Raw genomic sequence first — 16,651 nt, forward strand, 5'->3', positions numbered from 1 at the left:
ACCATATTAAACTGAGGCACAGAAAAGGTTGAGTAACTTATCCAAGGTCACTCACCTACTAAGAGGAGACTGTAGGTATCTTGAATGGTGGGTTGCATGACTGGCACATGAAGAAAAGGCAGAGTAAAGCATCTAGGTGACAAGTGCACACGGTACCTTTCCTTCATCTTCTCTTTTGTGAATACGTGTGGTTTACCTAAAGTTTGGGTTGACATTTTCTGTGCCTTTAAAACTTGTACATTTTGTTGTCAGTGTCTTCATGGTTACTGAAGATTGTGCTAGGCCAAAAATGAGAAATAACTAAGTAGTGTGTGAATCTGAAAGTGGTAACTCCAAGGGCCTTTAGCCCATTTTAGGGCTTATTTTTCTTTAAAGCCCTTCATTCTAAAATGCATGCCTACAACATATTGTCTGGTAGATAAGACACAGAATCATTGGCTTGAATATTGCACTGAAATGGATTTGCATTTTTCCCCCTCTTAGTTGGCAACAGTGGAACAGAATATTGTGTATGTAGTTTTGTATTCCAGTACAAGAACTTTGCCCCAAAAAAGGAGAACTAGAAAGTTTATATAAATGTTACTAACTTGAAATGGGAACAGTATATTAGGTGCTCCGTTTGTAGACATTGGTGTAGAGCTGGGTTTTTTTGTTTGTTTCTGTTTATTAGGTACTTAAATACATATCTTTGATTTCTAAGTCATAATCTTTTTCCCCCAGTGACAAAGATTTATTTTACAATTGTCTGGAATTTTGCTTCAAAAAATATTAATAATTATTAATGCAGGTAGTCTCAAGAAAGTATAAATAGATGCTAACAGTATCAAAGATTGGATTTTCAACGTAATTAAGATGTTAGCTAGGTAACAATATGTATCCTGTGGGGTTTTTTGTTTGTTTGTTTTTATGAGACAGAGTCTTGCTCTGTCACCCAGGCTGGACTGCAGTGGGATGATCTTGGCTCACTGCAACCTCCATCTCCCAGGCTCAAGCGATTCTCTTACCTCAGCCTCCCAAGTAGCTGGGACTACAGGTGTGCCCCACTATGCTTGGCTGAATTTTTTTTTTTTTTTGAGACAGTCTCGCTCTGTCGCCCAGGCTGGAGTGCAGTGGCGTGATCTCAGCTCACTGCAAGCTCTGCCTTCCGGGTTCACGCCATTCTCCTGCCTCAGCCTCCCAGGTAGCTGGGACTACAGGTGCCTGCCACCACGCCCAGCTAATTTTTTGTGTTTTTAGTAGAGACAGGGTTTTACCATGTTAGCCAGGATGGTCTCGATCTCCTGACCTCGTGATCCGCCCACCTCAGCCTCCCAAAGTGCTGGGATTACAGGTGTGAGCCACCGTGCCTGGCCGCTTGGCTGATTTTTGTATCTTTAGTAGAGATGGGGTTTTACCATGTTGGCCAGCCTGGTCTCAAAATCCTGACTCAGCCTCCCAAAGTGCAGGGCTTACAGGCTTGAGCCACTGCGTGCGCCCCCTGTGGTTTTGATGTATCTTGGTGAATTCATCATGCTCACAGTTCAGTGCCAAGATTGCTGTTTTATAAAATGAGGATAATAGTATTCAAAACAAATCAAATTGTCCCTTTGAACTTTTCCTCCCTTGTGGAGGTGGAGGTTGTAGTTAGTATTTATAACTACCTTCTTCCACAATGAATTTCTGTATTCCTTTGCCTTCAGCAAGCACCTCAGCTGGTCATGGTTCTTTACCTGGTGGAATGACTCAGACCTTTATTCCTGAAGGGTCTGGTCATTAATCGTCGTGCTTGGATTGGGTTGTAGTTTGCTACTGACATAAATCATAGGGCATGGTACTACTACAAGATGCCCTAAGGGATCTCCTGTATTCTACACATACTCTTCCTTACCTCCATTTTTGGGAGTGTTCATGAAGTTTTTTGACTATTAAATGAGCCATAATAGGTACAAGAAATTGTTCCTCAAAAAGTAGAAGTAAACCAGGTGCCATGGCATGTGCCTGTAGTCCTAGCTACTCAGTAGGCTGAGGCAGGAGGATCACTTGAGCCCAGGAGTTTGAGGCTACAATCAGCTATGACCACACCACTATACTCCAATCTGGGCACCAGAGTGAGACCCCCAAACACCAACCCCGTCTCTAAAGAAAAAAAGCGATTTGAAGTAGAAAATGTTTTTTAAAAAGTGGAAGTGCTTAATCATTGTTCATTGTTCATTTTCTTTTTGCTTCCTCTAATATCTCTGCGAGTACGCAGCGAAAGTTCTTGTTTCAAAGCAAATGTGTTTAAGTAGGGGACAGCTAAGGAAGATGAGGGGAAGCTTTTGCAATATATTGTTATACTTTTAAAGTGGTAATGTTTAGCTCAAGTGGGATTTTCTTTTTAAAGCTGCATTGTCTTAGATCTCTGCTCAGTGGCTGGTATTCCCACAGCTAACCTCGAAAAGCCTTTTGATTGGCGGAATAGCTGTGACCCCTGGGTAGGGAGGGCCTAATCCCAGGGCTAAGGCTTTCAAAAGGCAGTGTACAGGTTTTGGTTTTTGTGTTTGTGTTTGTTTTTGTTTGTTGGTTGGTTTTAGAATACTTAATGCTTTAATTGAGAACATTTTTCAGCGCTTGCAGCCCCTTCATGCATTAAGGATAGAACTGAGGTGTTAGAGGAATGTTCCAAAATATTTTGTTACACTTGGAAAAATATATTCTGTTCCTAGATTTCAGGTTATTTTGCTGTTAGATAAGCAGCATGAAAAAACAGTATTTTTCCCCCCAAACTTTCTTGATTAAAGGGTCGAGTGGTGGAAAATATCTCGAAGCGATGCGGTGGATTCCTGAGGAAGCTCAGCTTGCGAGGCTGCATTGGTGTTGGGGACTCCTCCTTGAAGTAAGTCAAATCCAGTGGCTCACTCTGTCGTGGCAGCTTGTAGCATTTTCATCAAAATGTAAAAGCATTTCAGCAAAAATAAACCAAGCCTATTATATGTTCTTCTTCTGTTAAAATTATTTTTGTGGTAATTTGCATAGAGTAATGAGAGGACCAGGACTTTGGATATCTAACCTGGGTTGGAAACCAAGCTGTACTGTTGTTAGGGATGTGACCTTGGGACAGATTGTTTCGCCTGAGTGTCAGTTCTCTCTTCTGCAAAGTCAGGGCAGTTATAGCTCCCACAGGACTGTCATAGGCATAACAAGAAATAACATGTATGAAGTGCCTGCCTCTTTTCTATTTCCTTCTTCACTTCTGCATCTTCCTAGTTTTCCTCTCATCTTAGCTACCTTTATAAATTTTACTAATTGATAAAATATTTCAAAAATTTCCCTGGCATAAGCTAGAATTTTGCTTACTCATAATGATGGGATATGATTTTTACATTAATTTTATTATTGTTAGCAATATATCCTATCCAACCAAATATATGCCCATCTCTTACTGGATAACCATTATTTATTGGGGTTTTTTGGGGGGGTTGCTTTTGTTTTTGTTTTTGTTTTGAGACCGAGTCTCGCTCTGTCGCTCAGGCTGGAGTGCAGCAGTGCGATCTCAGCTCACTGCAACCTCTGCCTCCCAGGTTCAAGTGATTCTCCTGCCTCAGCCTCCTGAGTAGCTGGGATTACAGGTGTGCGCCACCACGCCCAGCTAATTTTTGTGTTTTTAGTAGAGACAAGATTTCACCATGTTGGCCATGCTGGTCTTGAACTCCTGACCTCACCCATCTTGGACTCCCAAAGTGCTGGGATTACAGTCGTGAGCCACTGCACCTGGGCAATTGGGAATGTTATCAATGTTAAGGATGTGTGCTGGCCAGGCACAGCGGCTCAGGCCTGTAATCCCAGCACTTTGGGAGGCTGAGGTGGGACGATCCCTTGAAGCCAGGAGTTTGAGACCAGTTTGGGCAGCAAAATGAGACTCCTCTACCAAAAAAAAACCCCCACACACAAAAACAAAAAATACATATGGGCTTTGAGGATTTCTGGAGACAGAGATGATTAAAACCTTCATGTCTTTATCCTCATGGCCTCTAGTATTGCTTATGAGGTTGGCTAAATTAGGGTGTACCCCCCATAACCTTGGAATACACTTTGTGTTCTTGCAGACCTAAATATTACCACAATGTACATTAATCACAGACTTCCAGTAAGAATGTGCAACATACAGTGAATGCAGACAGTAGAATTTACAATTCAAACATCTGCTATACCATTGCTAAAAAAAAACTTGATTCACAACATCATCTTTTAAGTATAAAAACACGCACTTTAACTGTTATGGAACAAAATGATTTTCTTTAAATCAAGAAAATTCTTTAAATCATGAATTAGATTGGCACCTTTAAACATGTTTAAACAACCTTCCATCACTCAGATAAAGCCCACTTGAATTGCCATGTATTATTTATTTTGTATATTATTGGATCCTATTTGCTATAATTTTGTTAAAAAATGTTGCATTTGGGCTCATGAGGAATATTGCCTTATGATTTTATTTTCTTATAATGCTTTTGTGTGGTTTAGGTATCAAGGTAATACTGGCTTCATGCAGTGAATTGGGAAGTATTTCCTCCTATTCACATTTCTGGGGGTGTGTTCAGTGGCTGACATCTATAATCCCAGTGCTTTGGGAGGCCAAGGTGGGAGAACCACTTGAGCCCAGGATTTTCAGACCAGCCTGGCAACACAGCAAGGCCCCATCTCTTAAAAAAAATTAAGTAGCTGGGTGTGGTGGTGCATACCTGTAGTCCTAGCTATTTGGGAGGCTAAAGTGGGAAGATCGCTTGAGCCCAGAAGTTCAAGGCTGCAGTGAGCTATGATCACACCACCATACTCCAAGCTGGGTGACAGAGTGAGACCCTATCTCTAAAAAATAAAAACAATTTGGCCGGGCGTGGTGTCTCACGCCTGTAATCTCAGCACTTTGGGAGGCTGAATAGGCGGATCACGAGGTCAGGAGATCAAGACCATCCTGGCTAACATGGTGAAACCCCATCTCTACTAAAAATACAAAAAATTAGCCTGGCGTGGTGGCGGGCACCTGTAGTCCCAACTACTTGGGAGGCTGAGGCAGAAGAATGGCGTGAACCCGGGAGGCGGCACTTGCAGCGAGCCAAGATCGTACCACAGCACTCCAGCCTGGGCGACAGAACGAGACTCTGTCTCAAAAGTAAATAAAAATAAAAACAATTTTTAAAAATTCTGGGAGTGTTTATGTACAATTTATATATTTTTTAAATGTTTTGTAGAATTCACTATTGAGGCCATCTGCTCCTGCATGTTTTTTGGGGGGAACGTTTTTAATTACAAATTTGATTTCTTTTTTTTTTTTTTTTTTAGATGGAGTTTCACTCTTGTTGCCCAGGCTGGAGTGCAGTGGCACAGTCTTGGCTCACTGCAAACTCAAGGAATTCTCCTGCCTCAGCCTCCCAAGTAGCTGGGATTACAGGCACCACTACTATGCCTGGCTAATTTTTATATTTTTAGTAGAGACAGGGGTTTCACCATGTTGTCCAGGCTGGTCTTGAACTCCTGACCTCAGGTGATCCGCCTGCCTCGGCCTCCTAAAGTGTTGAGATTACAGGCGTGAGCCACCTCACCCAGCCTCAATTTCTTTAATATGTATAGAATTCTTCAGATTATTTCTTCATAAATGAGTTTTGGTAGTCTGTGTCTTTCAAAGAATTTGTCCATTTCACCTAAGTTCTTGGACTTATTAACATTGTTTATATCCTCTTATTTTAATATCTGTAAAATCTGCAGTGATATACCCTCTCTTGTTTCTGAAATTGGTAATTGTCTTTTTTTTTGGCCCTTGTCAGTCTGGCTGAAGTCTATCAATTATTAAGAAGTCTATCAATTTTATTGATATTCTCAAAGAACTAGCTTTTGTTTTCACCCATTTTTCATTGTTTTTCTGTTTTCTACTTCATTTATTTCCACTCTGATCTTTATTATTTCCTTCCTTTTGCTTACTTTGGGCTTCATTTGTTTTTGTTTTTGTTTTTTCTCTAGTTTCTTAAGATGGAAGCTGAAGTCATTGCTTTGAGACCTTTTTATTTTTACAGTATGGGAGTTTAATGACATAAACTAAGTCAGTATTTTGGGGAGAATTTGGCCACAAATTCTTATATGCTATGTTTTCATTTTCATGCAAAATGCATTCTAATTCCCCTTTTGATTTCTTTCATGACCCATGGGTTGTTTAGAACAATATTATTTAGTTTCCAAATATTTGGACATTTTCCAGAAGAGCACATTACTGATTTCTAATTCAATTCAGTCGTGAGCACAGAACATAGTTATACCCTGAATCCTTTTAAATTTATTGAGACTTGTTTTGTGGCCAATAATATGGCCACTCCTGGCAAGTGTCCCATGTGCACTTGAAGAGAATGTATATTCTGCTGTTAGATGAAGTGTGCTATAAATGCCAGTAGGTCAGGTTGGTTGATAGGATTGAGCAGATCTTCTCTATTCTTACTAATTTTCCAACTACTAATTTATCAACTAATAAGAGAGAAGTATTGAAATATCTGCCTCTGTTTCTCCCACAGTCCTGTCAGCTCTTGCTTCATGTATTTTGAAGCTCTGTTATTATGTATATAAACATTTAGAATTGCTATGTCTTTTTCATTGATATGTCTTTCTTTTATCGCTGATAATTTTCTTTACTATAAAATCTACTTTGTCTCATATAGTCACTCCAGCTTTCTTTTGACTAGTGTTGGCATTATATCTGTTTTTCTATCATTTTACTTTAATCTATTTGTATCTATATTTAAAGCTGATTTTTTATAGTTGGGTATAGCTTTTGTTTTTTTTTAGACGGAGTCTCGCTCTGTCACCCAGGCTGGAGTGCAGTGGAGTGCAGCTCACTGCAACCTCTGCCTCCTGAGTTCAAGCCATTCTCCTGCCTCAGCCTGCCAAGTAGCTGGGACTCCAGGCACGTGCTATCACGCCCAGATGATTTTTTATATTTTTAGTAGAGATGGGGTTTCACCATGTTAGCTAGGATGGTCTCGATCTCCTGACCTCATGATCTGCCTGCCTCAGCCTCCCAAAGTGCTGGGATTACAGGCCTGAGCCACTGCACCCAGCTGGGTGTTGCTTTTTATCCAATATGACAGTCTTTGCTTTTTAATTTGGGTTAGACTATTTGCATTTAATATGATGATTATGGTTAGGTTTAAATCCACCCTCTTGCTGTTTGTTTTCTATTTGTCCCATACATTCTTTTTTCCCCCCTTCCTCTTTCTTTCTTCTTTTAGATTTTTTTTTTTTTTTTTTTTTTTTTTTTTGAGACAGGGTCTTGCGCTGTTGCCCAGGCTGGAGTGCAGTGGCACAATCTCGACTCACTGCAGCCTCTGCCTCCTGCGTTCAAGCGATTCTCGTGCCTGAACCTCCCAAGTAGCTGGGGCTACAAGCATGGGCCACCTTGCCTGGATAAGTTGTGTATTTTTAGTAGAGACAGGTTTTCACCATGTTGCCCAGGCTGATCTCAAACTCCTGACCTCAAACGATCTGCCCACCTCAGCCTCCCGAAGTGCTGGGATTGTACAGGCATGAGCCACCATGCCTGGCCGAGATTAAGTGTTTTTTAATGACTTCATTTTATATTCTTTTTTCGCTTCATTTCTATAACTCTTCATATGTTTAGTCATTGCTTTAGAGTTTATTGACTACATGTTTAATTTAGTACAATCTACCTTCATATTGTATTATGTAAAACTTTCATTTCTCCTCACTTGGTCTTTATGCTATTGTTGTCATACATTTTAATTCTACTTATATAAACTTCATAGACTTAGTACCTTTGTTAACAGTCAACTATTTTTAAGAGATTTATTATTATTATTATTATTATTATTATTATTATTATTATTATTTTAGACAGTCTCACTCTGTCACCCAGGCTGGAGTGCAGTGCCATGGTCTAGGCTCAGTGCAACCTCCACCTCCCAGGTTCAAGTGATTCTTGTGCCTCAGCCTCCCAAGTAGCTGAGACTACAGGCATGTACCACCCTGCCTGGCTAATTTTTGTACTTTTAGTAGAGACAAGGTTTTGCCCTGTTGGCCAGGCTGATCTCAAATTCCTGGCCTCAAGTGAGCTGCCTGCCTCAGCCTCCCAAAGTGTTGGGTTTACAGGCATGAGCCACAGTGCCTGCCTATTTTTAAGAGATTTAAATTTAAAAATTGTATATACCCAAGTAGTTGCTACATCCAGTCATTCCTTTCTGTAGACACGTATTTTTAACTGGTATCATTTTCTTTCTGCATAAAGAAATTTTTTTACATTTCTTTTACTGTAAGCCTGATTAATTCTTCCAGCTCTTCTATGTCTAAAAAAATCTATTTTTCCTTCACTTAAAAAAAAAATTTTTGCTGGGCCAGGTGCAGTGGCTCACGCCTGTAATCCCGGCACTTTGGGAGGCTGAGGTGAGTGGATCGTGAGGTCAGGAGATCGAGACCATCCTGGCTAACACAGCGAAACCCTGCCTCTACTAAAAATACAAAAAAAATTAGCTGGGCCTGGTGGCGGGCACCTGTAGTCCCAGCTACTTGGGAGGCTGAGGCAGGAGAATGGCGTGAACCTGGGAGGCAGAGCTTGCAGTGAGCTGAGATTGCGCACTGCACGCTAGCGTGGGCGACAGAGCGAGACTCCGTCTCAAAAAAAAGCAAAAATTTGCTGAGTATAGAATTCTATAGTGACTATTTTTTTTGTATTTGAAGGATGGTGCTCCTCTGTGCCTTTTCATTACCAGTGATAAAACTGTTGTCACCTTATGTTTTATTCTCTGTACACAACATGGCTTTGTTTTCTGGCTGTTTTTAGGGTTTTCTCTATCACTGGTTCCTCCCTGTCTCTCTCTGGAATCTCACTCTGTCACCCAGGATGGAGTGTGGTGGTGCCACTCTGGCTCACTGTAACCTCCACTTCCTGAGCTCAAGTGATCCTCCTACCTCAGCCTCCCAAGTGGCTGGGACCTAGTCACACACCACCACGAATGGCTAATCTGTCACTGGTTTTGATCAATTTGGTTATAATATGCCTTGGTGTGTTTTTCTTCATGTTTCTTGCACTTGTAGTTCTTTGAGTTCCTTGGGTCCATAGGTTTATTGTTTTCATAAAGTTTGGGGAAATTTTGGCAATTATTTCTTCATTATTTTTTCCTCCTTCCTCTGTCTCCTCTTATTTAGTGATTCCAATCACATGTATATTAGGTTGCTTGAAGTTGTCCCACAGTTCATTCATGCTCTGTTCTTTTTCTGTTTTATTCCCCTCTGTGTTTCATTTTTGGTAGTTGCTATTGCTATGTCTTAAAGTTCACTAATCTTTTCTTCTGCCATATCTAATCTGTTAATCTCATCCAATAAAGATCCAATAAAGTTTTATATCAGCCATTGTGGTTTTCATATCTTTGTTGTTGTTGTTGTTGTTGTTGAGATGGAGTCTCACTCTGTGGCCCACGCTGGAGTGCAGTGGTGTGATTATGGCTCACTGCAACCTCCACCTCTCGCGTTCAAGTGATTCTCCTGCTTCAGCCTCCCAAGTGGAGCTGGAAGTATAGGCATGTGCCACCACACCAGCTAAGTTTTTTTTTTTTTTTTTTTTTTTTTTTAAGTAGAGACAGGGTTTCACTATGTTGGCCAGGCTGATCTTGAACTTCTGACCTCAAGTGATCTGCTTGCCTCGGCTTCCCAAAATGCTGGGATTACAGGCGTGAGCGACTGCATCTTGGATCGCTTTTATTTTTCCAAGTGTCTACATAATGTTTAATTGTTAGCTTCATAGAAATGTATTCTACGCAATAACATTATGACTTTTAATGCCTTTGTTGTTTCTGCTATTTGTGTCAGTTTAGAGTAGGTTTTGGTGGATTACATCTTCTCTTTATTGTGGATATATTTTCCTCCTTCTATGAAAACATGGTAATGTTTTGTTCAGTGCCAGACATTGTGAATTTTACTTTGTTGGGTGCAGATATTTTTGTATTCCATTCGAGTTTTGTTCTGGGCTACAGTTGACTTAATTGGGAATAGTTCCTGTTAGGTCTTGTTTTTAAGATTTGTTAGGTTGTACCAAAGCAGTGTTTAGGGCTAATTGTGCACCACTCCTAAAGGAAGACTATTCTCAATACTCTACCCAATGCCCCAAGAATTTTTCACTCTTGGTTGGTAGAAATGGGCACTATTCCTTGCCCTCGGTGAGCTCTGGCTACTGTTTCCTTTAATGCTTTTTGTTGATTCTTATTCCCTGGCCTTGGGCTTTGGGTAGTTTCATCACATGCGTACATTGTTCAGTGTGGGACTGAATTCTTTTTGTTGTTGTTGTTGTTGTTTTGGAGATAGAGTCTCATATGTTGCCTAGGCTGGTCTCAAACTCTTGGGCTCAAGTGATCCTCCTGCTTTGGTCTCCCAAATTGCTGGGATTACAGGCATGAGCCACCATGCCTGGCCTGTAATTAATTCTTGAGGGGCACCCTCCACAGATCTCTGGAGTTCTTTTTGTGATGTTCTCTCTACTCTAGTGCTCTTGCCAGATAACTCCAGCTGCCTTGGTCTTCCTAGACTTTCAGCCCCATCTCTTCATCTCAGACAGTCCATCAGGCTCCAGCTTGGTTCCCCCTACCTGTACCAGGGCAGGTTGGAAGGAGCACATCTGAAAGCTGTATTTCAGAATGATGGAGATGACCTGAGCTGGTCCTTGCTGAATATGTTAAGCAGTGAGTGGTGAATAGGGGGTTTTAATTTGCTGCTTCTGGCCTTGCTACCAACCCACAGATCAATGAGGAAGTTTCTCTTCATGACTGAATGTCCTCACCAGTAAAATGAGTGGGTCTTGATACTGATTAACTGCTGTCTTCTATCAATCGCCAGAAATGGTTTCTCTGGAAAGGCTCTAGGGTAAGCAAGTGACAGCATGGCACAGTACAAGATTTGCCCCCTTGCTTCAAATTGATTTTTTGTAGAGCGGAGGGAGCAGGGAGCTAGGCCTCTATTCTCATGATTTGGTGATGACTCACCAAGCTGTGGGTAAAGGAGAACTGATTGATAGGTAGTCTAGGACTCTGCTTCTCAAAATGTGGTCCCTAGACTAGCAGCACTGGCATCACCTGGGAGTTTCTTTAAACTGCAGATTGTCAAGCTCCATTCTAGACCTGTCATCAGAATCTGCACTGTGAAAAGAACCCTAGCTGATTCTTACACGCTTTAATTAAGTTTGAGGGAGCACTGTCCTAAGTGTGAATGGTTTCATATGCCCTCTAGTGGCTGTCCAGCAACTTGCAGGGAGCTTTAAAATGTTTTCTCATTTTAGGACCTTTGCACAGAACTGCCGAAACATTGAACATTTAAACCTCAATGGATGCACAAAAATCACCGACAGGTAAATAATGAAGATTAATTGGTGACTAAATAGCCACAGGGAGAGAGAAGGGAAAGAAACATGGTTGAAAATATCTTTAGTGCGTCTGCTCTTTTTCAGCACGTGTTACAGCCTTAGCAGATTCTGTTCCAAGCTGAAACACCTGGATCTGACCTCCTGTGTGTCTATTACAAACAGCTCCTTGAAGGGGATCAGGTAAGAGTGCCCATTGTTTATGTCAAGAGAATACCCAAAACTATGAACATTCTGGAAGCCTTCCTAATGGTCACATTGGATCCAGCAAGAAATAGGTGACTCCAAGAGGTCCCAGGCATGGTCTCCCCTTCTGAATTTCTGGTGATGTACTAAACTCAGAGTCGGTCATTAACTCTCTACAGGAGAGACAGCACATAGTTTTTGTTTCTTGTTCTCTCAGTGAGGGCTGCCGAAACCTGGAGTACCTGAACCTCTCTTGGTGTGATCAGATCACGAAGGATGGCATCGAGGCTCTGGTGCGAGGTTGTCGAGGCCTGAAAGCCCTGCTCCTGAGGGGCTGCACACAGGTACCAGAGGGTTGATACAGCTGTTTGTGTTATGTGTCAGGTGTGGGCACATCATCCAGGGAGCTGCTTTTGCATTTTTCTTGGTGTCCCACTGTTCCCTCACCTGGATTCCAGCTGTCAAATTTTGTTTTCTCTGTCCACTCAGTTAGAAGATGAAGCTCTGAAACACATTCAGAATTACTGCCATGAGCTTGTGAGCCTCAACTTGCAGTCCTGCTCAGTAAGTAGCACACCTTTCCTGAACAGTGTTTGCTCTATGTTGTCTCCCAAAGCAGTCTGCCCCAGGCCTCACTGCAGCCCCCCGGGCAGCTGAGATGGGCTGTGTTGCCACACCCTGATTTTCATCCTGTGTCCTTATATAACCTACCAATTTGTCACAAGATGGAAGAACAACAACAAAAAGGAATCATACGCAGTACAAAGCCACCGACATCTCCCCTAAAAATAACATAGACCAGGTCTTGATTTTGTTGAATAGAGTATTAGGGACACTATTGAGGAATGCCGTGAATTGGTGACTAAATAGTTATAAGACATGAAGTGTCTTTTGTTTTTTAAAACTTATAAATTGAGGATGATGACTCCTCTCACGTTGTTTCAGTGGATAATACGAAATAACACATGCAAAAATGCTTTAAAGAATAAAACGCATAGGCAAGAGCAAGGTGGCATTTTCATCAGGACATAAGCCTATGGAAAACTACTGGTCCTTCTCCACTGCCGTTGTAAATGTTGATAATTGAAGAGGATGCTTTGCTACATCCTACCAGGTTTTTCAAGGGGAATGTAGATTTTGAGAAAGGTAAGGGAAAGCCCTTGCATTCAGCTTAAATGAATATATTATAAATCTTTAGAGTCCCTGATGGGGGGGAAAAAACCAGAAAGTATCTGCTGGACAAATGTTGACCTTATGGGCCAGGACTATTCAAAAATAGGACCTTGACTTATGTATAGGACAGCACTGGCTGGTGGCTTGAAGTATATAGATGTGTGTGTTTATTTCTGTATCAAGTAGTCTGTTTAAGTGAACATATTATGTTGAATCTTCATGGCCAAATTCATAGAATTTAAGATATGTATCAATAATTTTGTGATGTATTTAATTTTCCTATTGTCTAAAACATTTGATTAAATATAAATATACATGTGTATATTGTAAATATCTAAAGCATTAATCTGCAGAAATCCAAGCAAATGTTAATGTCATTTAAACTCGGGAAGCCTCAAAAGTTCTTTATTTAATCAGATTTTTAAATTATGAGTTTATGAATTTTATGAAAAAAATCTGTATTTTGATGACTCTAGTGAGGGAGAAGTGGAATTTTAAACTTTTATTCTCCATTTGTATTATTTAAAAATTTTGTTTTTTCCTGGATGCATGTGTCTTATCTAAATTGCTGGAATATTTCAAAGCTATGCAGAGATAACACAAGTACACGTCTACCCTCTTACTTCTTATTTTGTTGAAGTTATTTGGATAAAATGCTAGTAATCAGCAACCAAAACTCATTGAACAACAGCAGATATTTTTCTGCTATTCCCGTTTCAGCATTGCTGGTGTCCTCTGACTTTTCTTTCTGTGCTGCTTTTCCTCAGCGCATTACTGATGAAGGTGTGGTGCAGATATGCAGGGGCTGTCACCGGCTGCAGGCTCTCTGCCTTTCGGGTTGCAGCAACCTCACAGATGCCTCTCTTACAGCGCTGGGTTTGAACTGTCCACGATTGCAGTGAGTACACCGCACTTTTTGCTTTGCAGCTCAGAGTTTGGCTGAGTTAACCAAGAGGGCTTCCTGTAGGAGAGGACAGGCTTGCCAGGTAGGGGTGGTGGAGGCAGTAGTTATGTTGTTGTTGGCTTTTGTTGGGTAAATTGGGATGGGACAATGTATAAATCCAGTTCATTGAAGGATGTACTGGGAGAGTATAAAATGTCTACCACCAGCGAATCCAAACTTGAATTTCTCAATGAATGTCACAGTTTCCCACCTAATTTACCTCTTCCTGTTACTGCTTTAAGCATCGGAGTGAGCACATAGTGAGCAGAGCGATAGCCTCACATCCTCCAGACCTGCTGCCACACAGAAGAATGAGGGGAGCATCACAGTCACTTAGCTTCTTCCCCAGTAGGAAAAAGGTTTTGTTTTTCACAAATAATAATTTAGGCCAGGCACGGTGGCTCACACCTGTAATCCCAACACTTTGGGATGCTGAGGCGGGTGGGTCACCTGAGGTCAGGAGGTCGAAACCAGCCTGGCCAGCATGGTGACACCTTGTCTCTACTAAAAATACAAAAATTAGCCAGGCGTGGTGGCGGGCGCCTGTAGTCCCAGCTACTCGGAGGCTGAGGCAGGAGAATCACTTGAACCCGGGAGGCGGAGGTTGCAGTGAGCCAAGATTGTGCCACTGCACTCCAGCCTGGGGGACAGAGTGAGATCCCATCTCAAAAAAAAAAAAAACCAATAATTTGTATTCTGATCTTCAAGGTAATAGATTATCATTACCAGCTATGAATATTAAAATTTTAACAAGAGTAACAATAGAAACTGACTTCAGAACCAGCAACCTTAAACTCTACCCAAGAGGCAGAAAAAAAGATACTTTTTAAAAATCTCTACTTCCCAGTGAAACTGATCGATTCCCACGCTCACACCAGTTCTATATCTTTTAAGAATCGTATATTTCTGCTTTTACCAATTTTTCTTACTGTTATAGAGAAGGTGCTATATCATTTAGATATTTCTGCTTAGAAGGAATTTGGGTGATCAAAACGGGTCAGAAAGGAGGTCAAAATTGTTGCTGTAAGGGAGCGTTTAACTTAGAATGTTATTCATGCACCCATCCCTATTAAGCCTGGGTAACTGAGAAGTAACTTATTTTTCATTGTCTATAAATTTTTTAAATTTCCTTTAGGGTACCTGGGAATTTCTATAAATGCAGTAAATATCAAGATGATTTCGTTGAGAAAAGTTCATTTTAAATGTGTTTAAAAAGTGAACAAGGCTGGGCATGGTGGCTCGTGCCTGTAATCCCAGCACTTTGGGAGGCCGAGGAGGGTGGATAACCTGAGGTCAGGAGTTTGAGACCAGCCTGGCCAACATGATGAAATCCTGTTTCTACTAAAAATACAAAAATTAGCTGGGCATGGTGGCGGGCACCTGTGGTCCTAGCTACTTGGGGAGACTGAGACGGGAGAATCGTTTGAACCTGGGAGGCGGAGGCTGCAGTGAGCCAAGATCCTGCCACTGTACTCCAGCCTGGGTGACAGTGTGAGACTCCGTTTGCAAAAAACAAACCAAAAAACCCAAAAAACAAATATTAGAATACTGTTTGAAAACAACATGCTGGTATAACAGGAAGATTCTTACTTTCCAAATTTGGGCTGGAACTTCGGGGCTTTGGGCAGATCACATTCCCTAAGGGCTGTTAACAGAAGCAAAAGCATGTCAAAGAGCAGAAAAGACTCAAGTATGCATCATAAATTCTGTGTTTCCATGATTAACCAGTTGGTACCGTTTTCTCCCCTGTATACTTTCTCCTCAGAATTTTGGAGGCTGCCCGATGCTCCCATTTGACTGACGCAGGTTTTACACTTTTAGCTCGGGTAAGGCATAGATTTAAAGAATACAATCAAACTCTAATTCACCTCCCGAATTCAAAGTGACTTGGAGTCGTTTCGGGTGTGCAAAAGAAAGACTACCTTCAGAAAAGACAGGCACAAGTAGAGTAGAACCCTTGGGGTGTGTATTGCAGTTTTTCCAGTTAGCCAGAAATCTAGGGAAGTCGTATAGAGGGTTCTGTACAGGGTCTGGGCCTCACGTGTGCTCAAGTGGGGCCAGCCTCCTCCTGGCAGTGGACTCCATTCCTCATATGGACCCTAACTTGGCCTCTCAGCAGCTCCTCGTAACTGGGCTGTACTCCACCCTTCGCCCTGCAGACACCACTGGGGGCCCCTCTGGACCTGCTGTCAGGAACCCATGTCCTCCTGGGGCTGCTGATACACTCTGCTACCTCCACCCACCCGCCACAGTGTGGCTTCGGCCCCATCCCCATGCCCTCCCGGAGCCTAGGCTAGGGCTACAATTTACCTGCTGATGTCTGCGAGCCCCTGGGAAGGTTTTGGACAACTCTCTTTCCAAGTTGAGAGAAGGAAATGCAGCCAGAGGCAGCCCTATTCCCAGGTCCAAAGCACTGTAACTCAAAAGGAAGCTGCTCAGAAGTGCTGGTTTACTGGGTAGCTTTAGGAACAGGGCATACTTCTTAATAGAAGAGAACAAGGACACTGGGCCAATACTCAGAGGGGTAGGGCAAGCCACCATTGTTGCCCTCACCACTGACTCACGTGTGGGGTGTGTCTTGTGGACTCTTCCAGAATTGCCACGAATTGGAGAAGATGGATCTTGAAGAATGCATCCTGGTGAGTAGACTCCTGACAGCCCTGCAGGGCAGCCTGCCCCTCAGTCACTGCTGGCGAGTGCGGCACAGCCAGAGACACTGACTGGCTGTCATCCTGACCCTCCTTGATCAACCTCAGTGGCAGGGCTTGGAAACCTGTGAAGGCCATGGCAGTGGATGTGTGAACTTTTGGCCATTCTCAGTCATCAGACAGAACTACAGAAGAGAAGTTCAGGATAGCTCTGTAAAATAAGCTTGCATGTCCAGTGATGGGATGACTCCAAAGAGGAGAATCCTGGGAACCCTCCTTGCCCACTCCACTTTGTCCCTTGCCCCCAGCCTCCTTGGGGTACCAGAAGAGAGACCAAAAAAA

At 42.1% G+C, this 16,651-nt stretch overlaps 3 protein-coding genes across 4 annotated transcripts in view; 1 reads left to right on the forward strand and 2 right to left on the reverse strand.

Annotated features, from left to right (window-relative positions):
• FBXL2 (F-box and leucine rich repeat protein 2) overlaps positions 1-16,651 on the forward strand; it is a 129,409-nt gene that overhangs the window by 67,527 nt on the left and 45,231 nt on the right. For both annotated transcript variants that reach the window (XR_003309690.2, XM_026455677.2), the window contains 8 exons: positions 2,760-2,854; positions 11,279-11,347; positions 11,447-11,542; positions 11,763-11,889; positions 12,035-12,109; positions 13,486-13,616; positions 15,427-15,487; positions 16,256-16,300. Coding sequence is in view for 1 of the 2 variants with exons in the window: in XM_026455677.2 (XP_026311462.1) it covers positions 2,760-2,854; positions 11,279-11,347; positions 11,447-11,542; positions 11,763-11,889; positions 12,035-12,109; positions 13,486-13,616; positions 15,427-15,487; positions 16,256-16,300 (699 nt within the window). In the remaining variant the exon portion in view is untranslated. The remainder of the gene's footprint in view (positions 1-2,759; positions 2,855-11,278; positions 11,348-11,446; positions 11,543-11,762; positions 11,890-12,034; positions 12,110-13,485; positions 13,617-15,426; positions 15,488-16,255; positions 16,301-16,651) is intronic.
• LOC111544247 lies at positions 11,177-16,212 on the reverse strand. Its single transcript, XM_026455678.2, has 3 exons — positions 15,972-16,212; positions 15,252-15,306; positions 11,177-12,049 (listed from the first exon to the last, which is right to left on the reverse strand). The coding sequence occupies exons 1-3, from the start codon at positions 16,200-16,202 to the stop codon at positions 11,919-11,921; spliced, it is 417 nt and encodes a 138-aa protein (XP_026311463.1). The 5' UTR covers positions 16,203-16,212; the 3' UTR covers positions 11,177-11,918.
• UBP1 (upstream binding protein 1) overlaps positions 16,194-16,651 on the reverse strand; it is a 63,109-nt gene continuing 62,651 nt past the window's right edge. The window contains exon 16 of the mRNA XM_026455672.2: positions 16,194-16,434. Coding sequence (XP_026311457.1) covers positions 16,211-16,434 — 224 coding nt within the window. The 3' untranslated portion in view covers positions 16,194-16,210. The remainder of the gene's footprint in view (positions 16,435-16,651) is intronic.

This window comes from Piliocolobus tephrosceles, chromosome 2 (genome assembly GCF_002776525.5).
Source record: "Piliocolobus tephrosceles isolate RC106 chromosome 2, ASM277652v3, whole genome shotgun sequence".
NCBI classification, from domain to species: Eukaryota; Metazoa; Chordata; class Mammalia; order Primates; family Cercopithecidae; genus Piliocolobus; species Piliocolobus tephrosceles.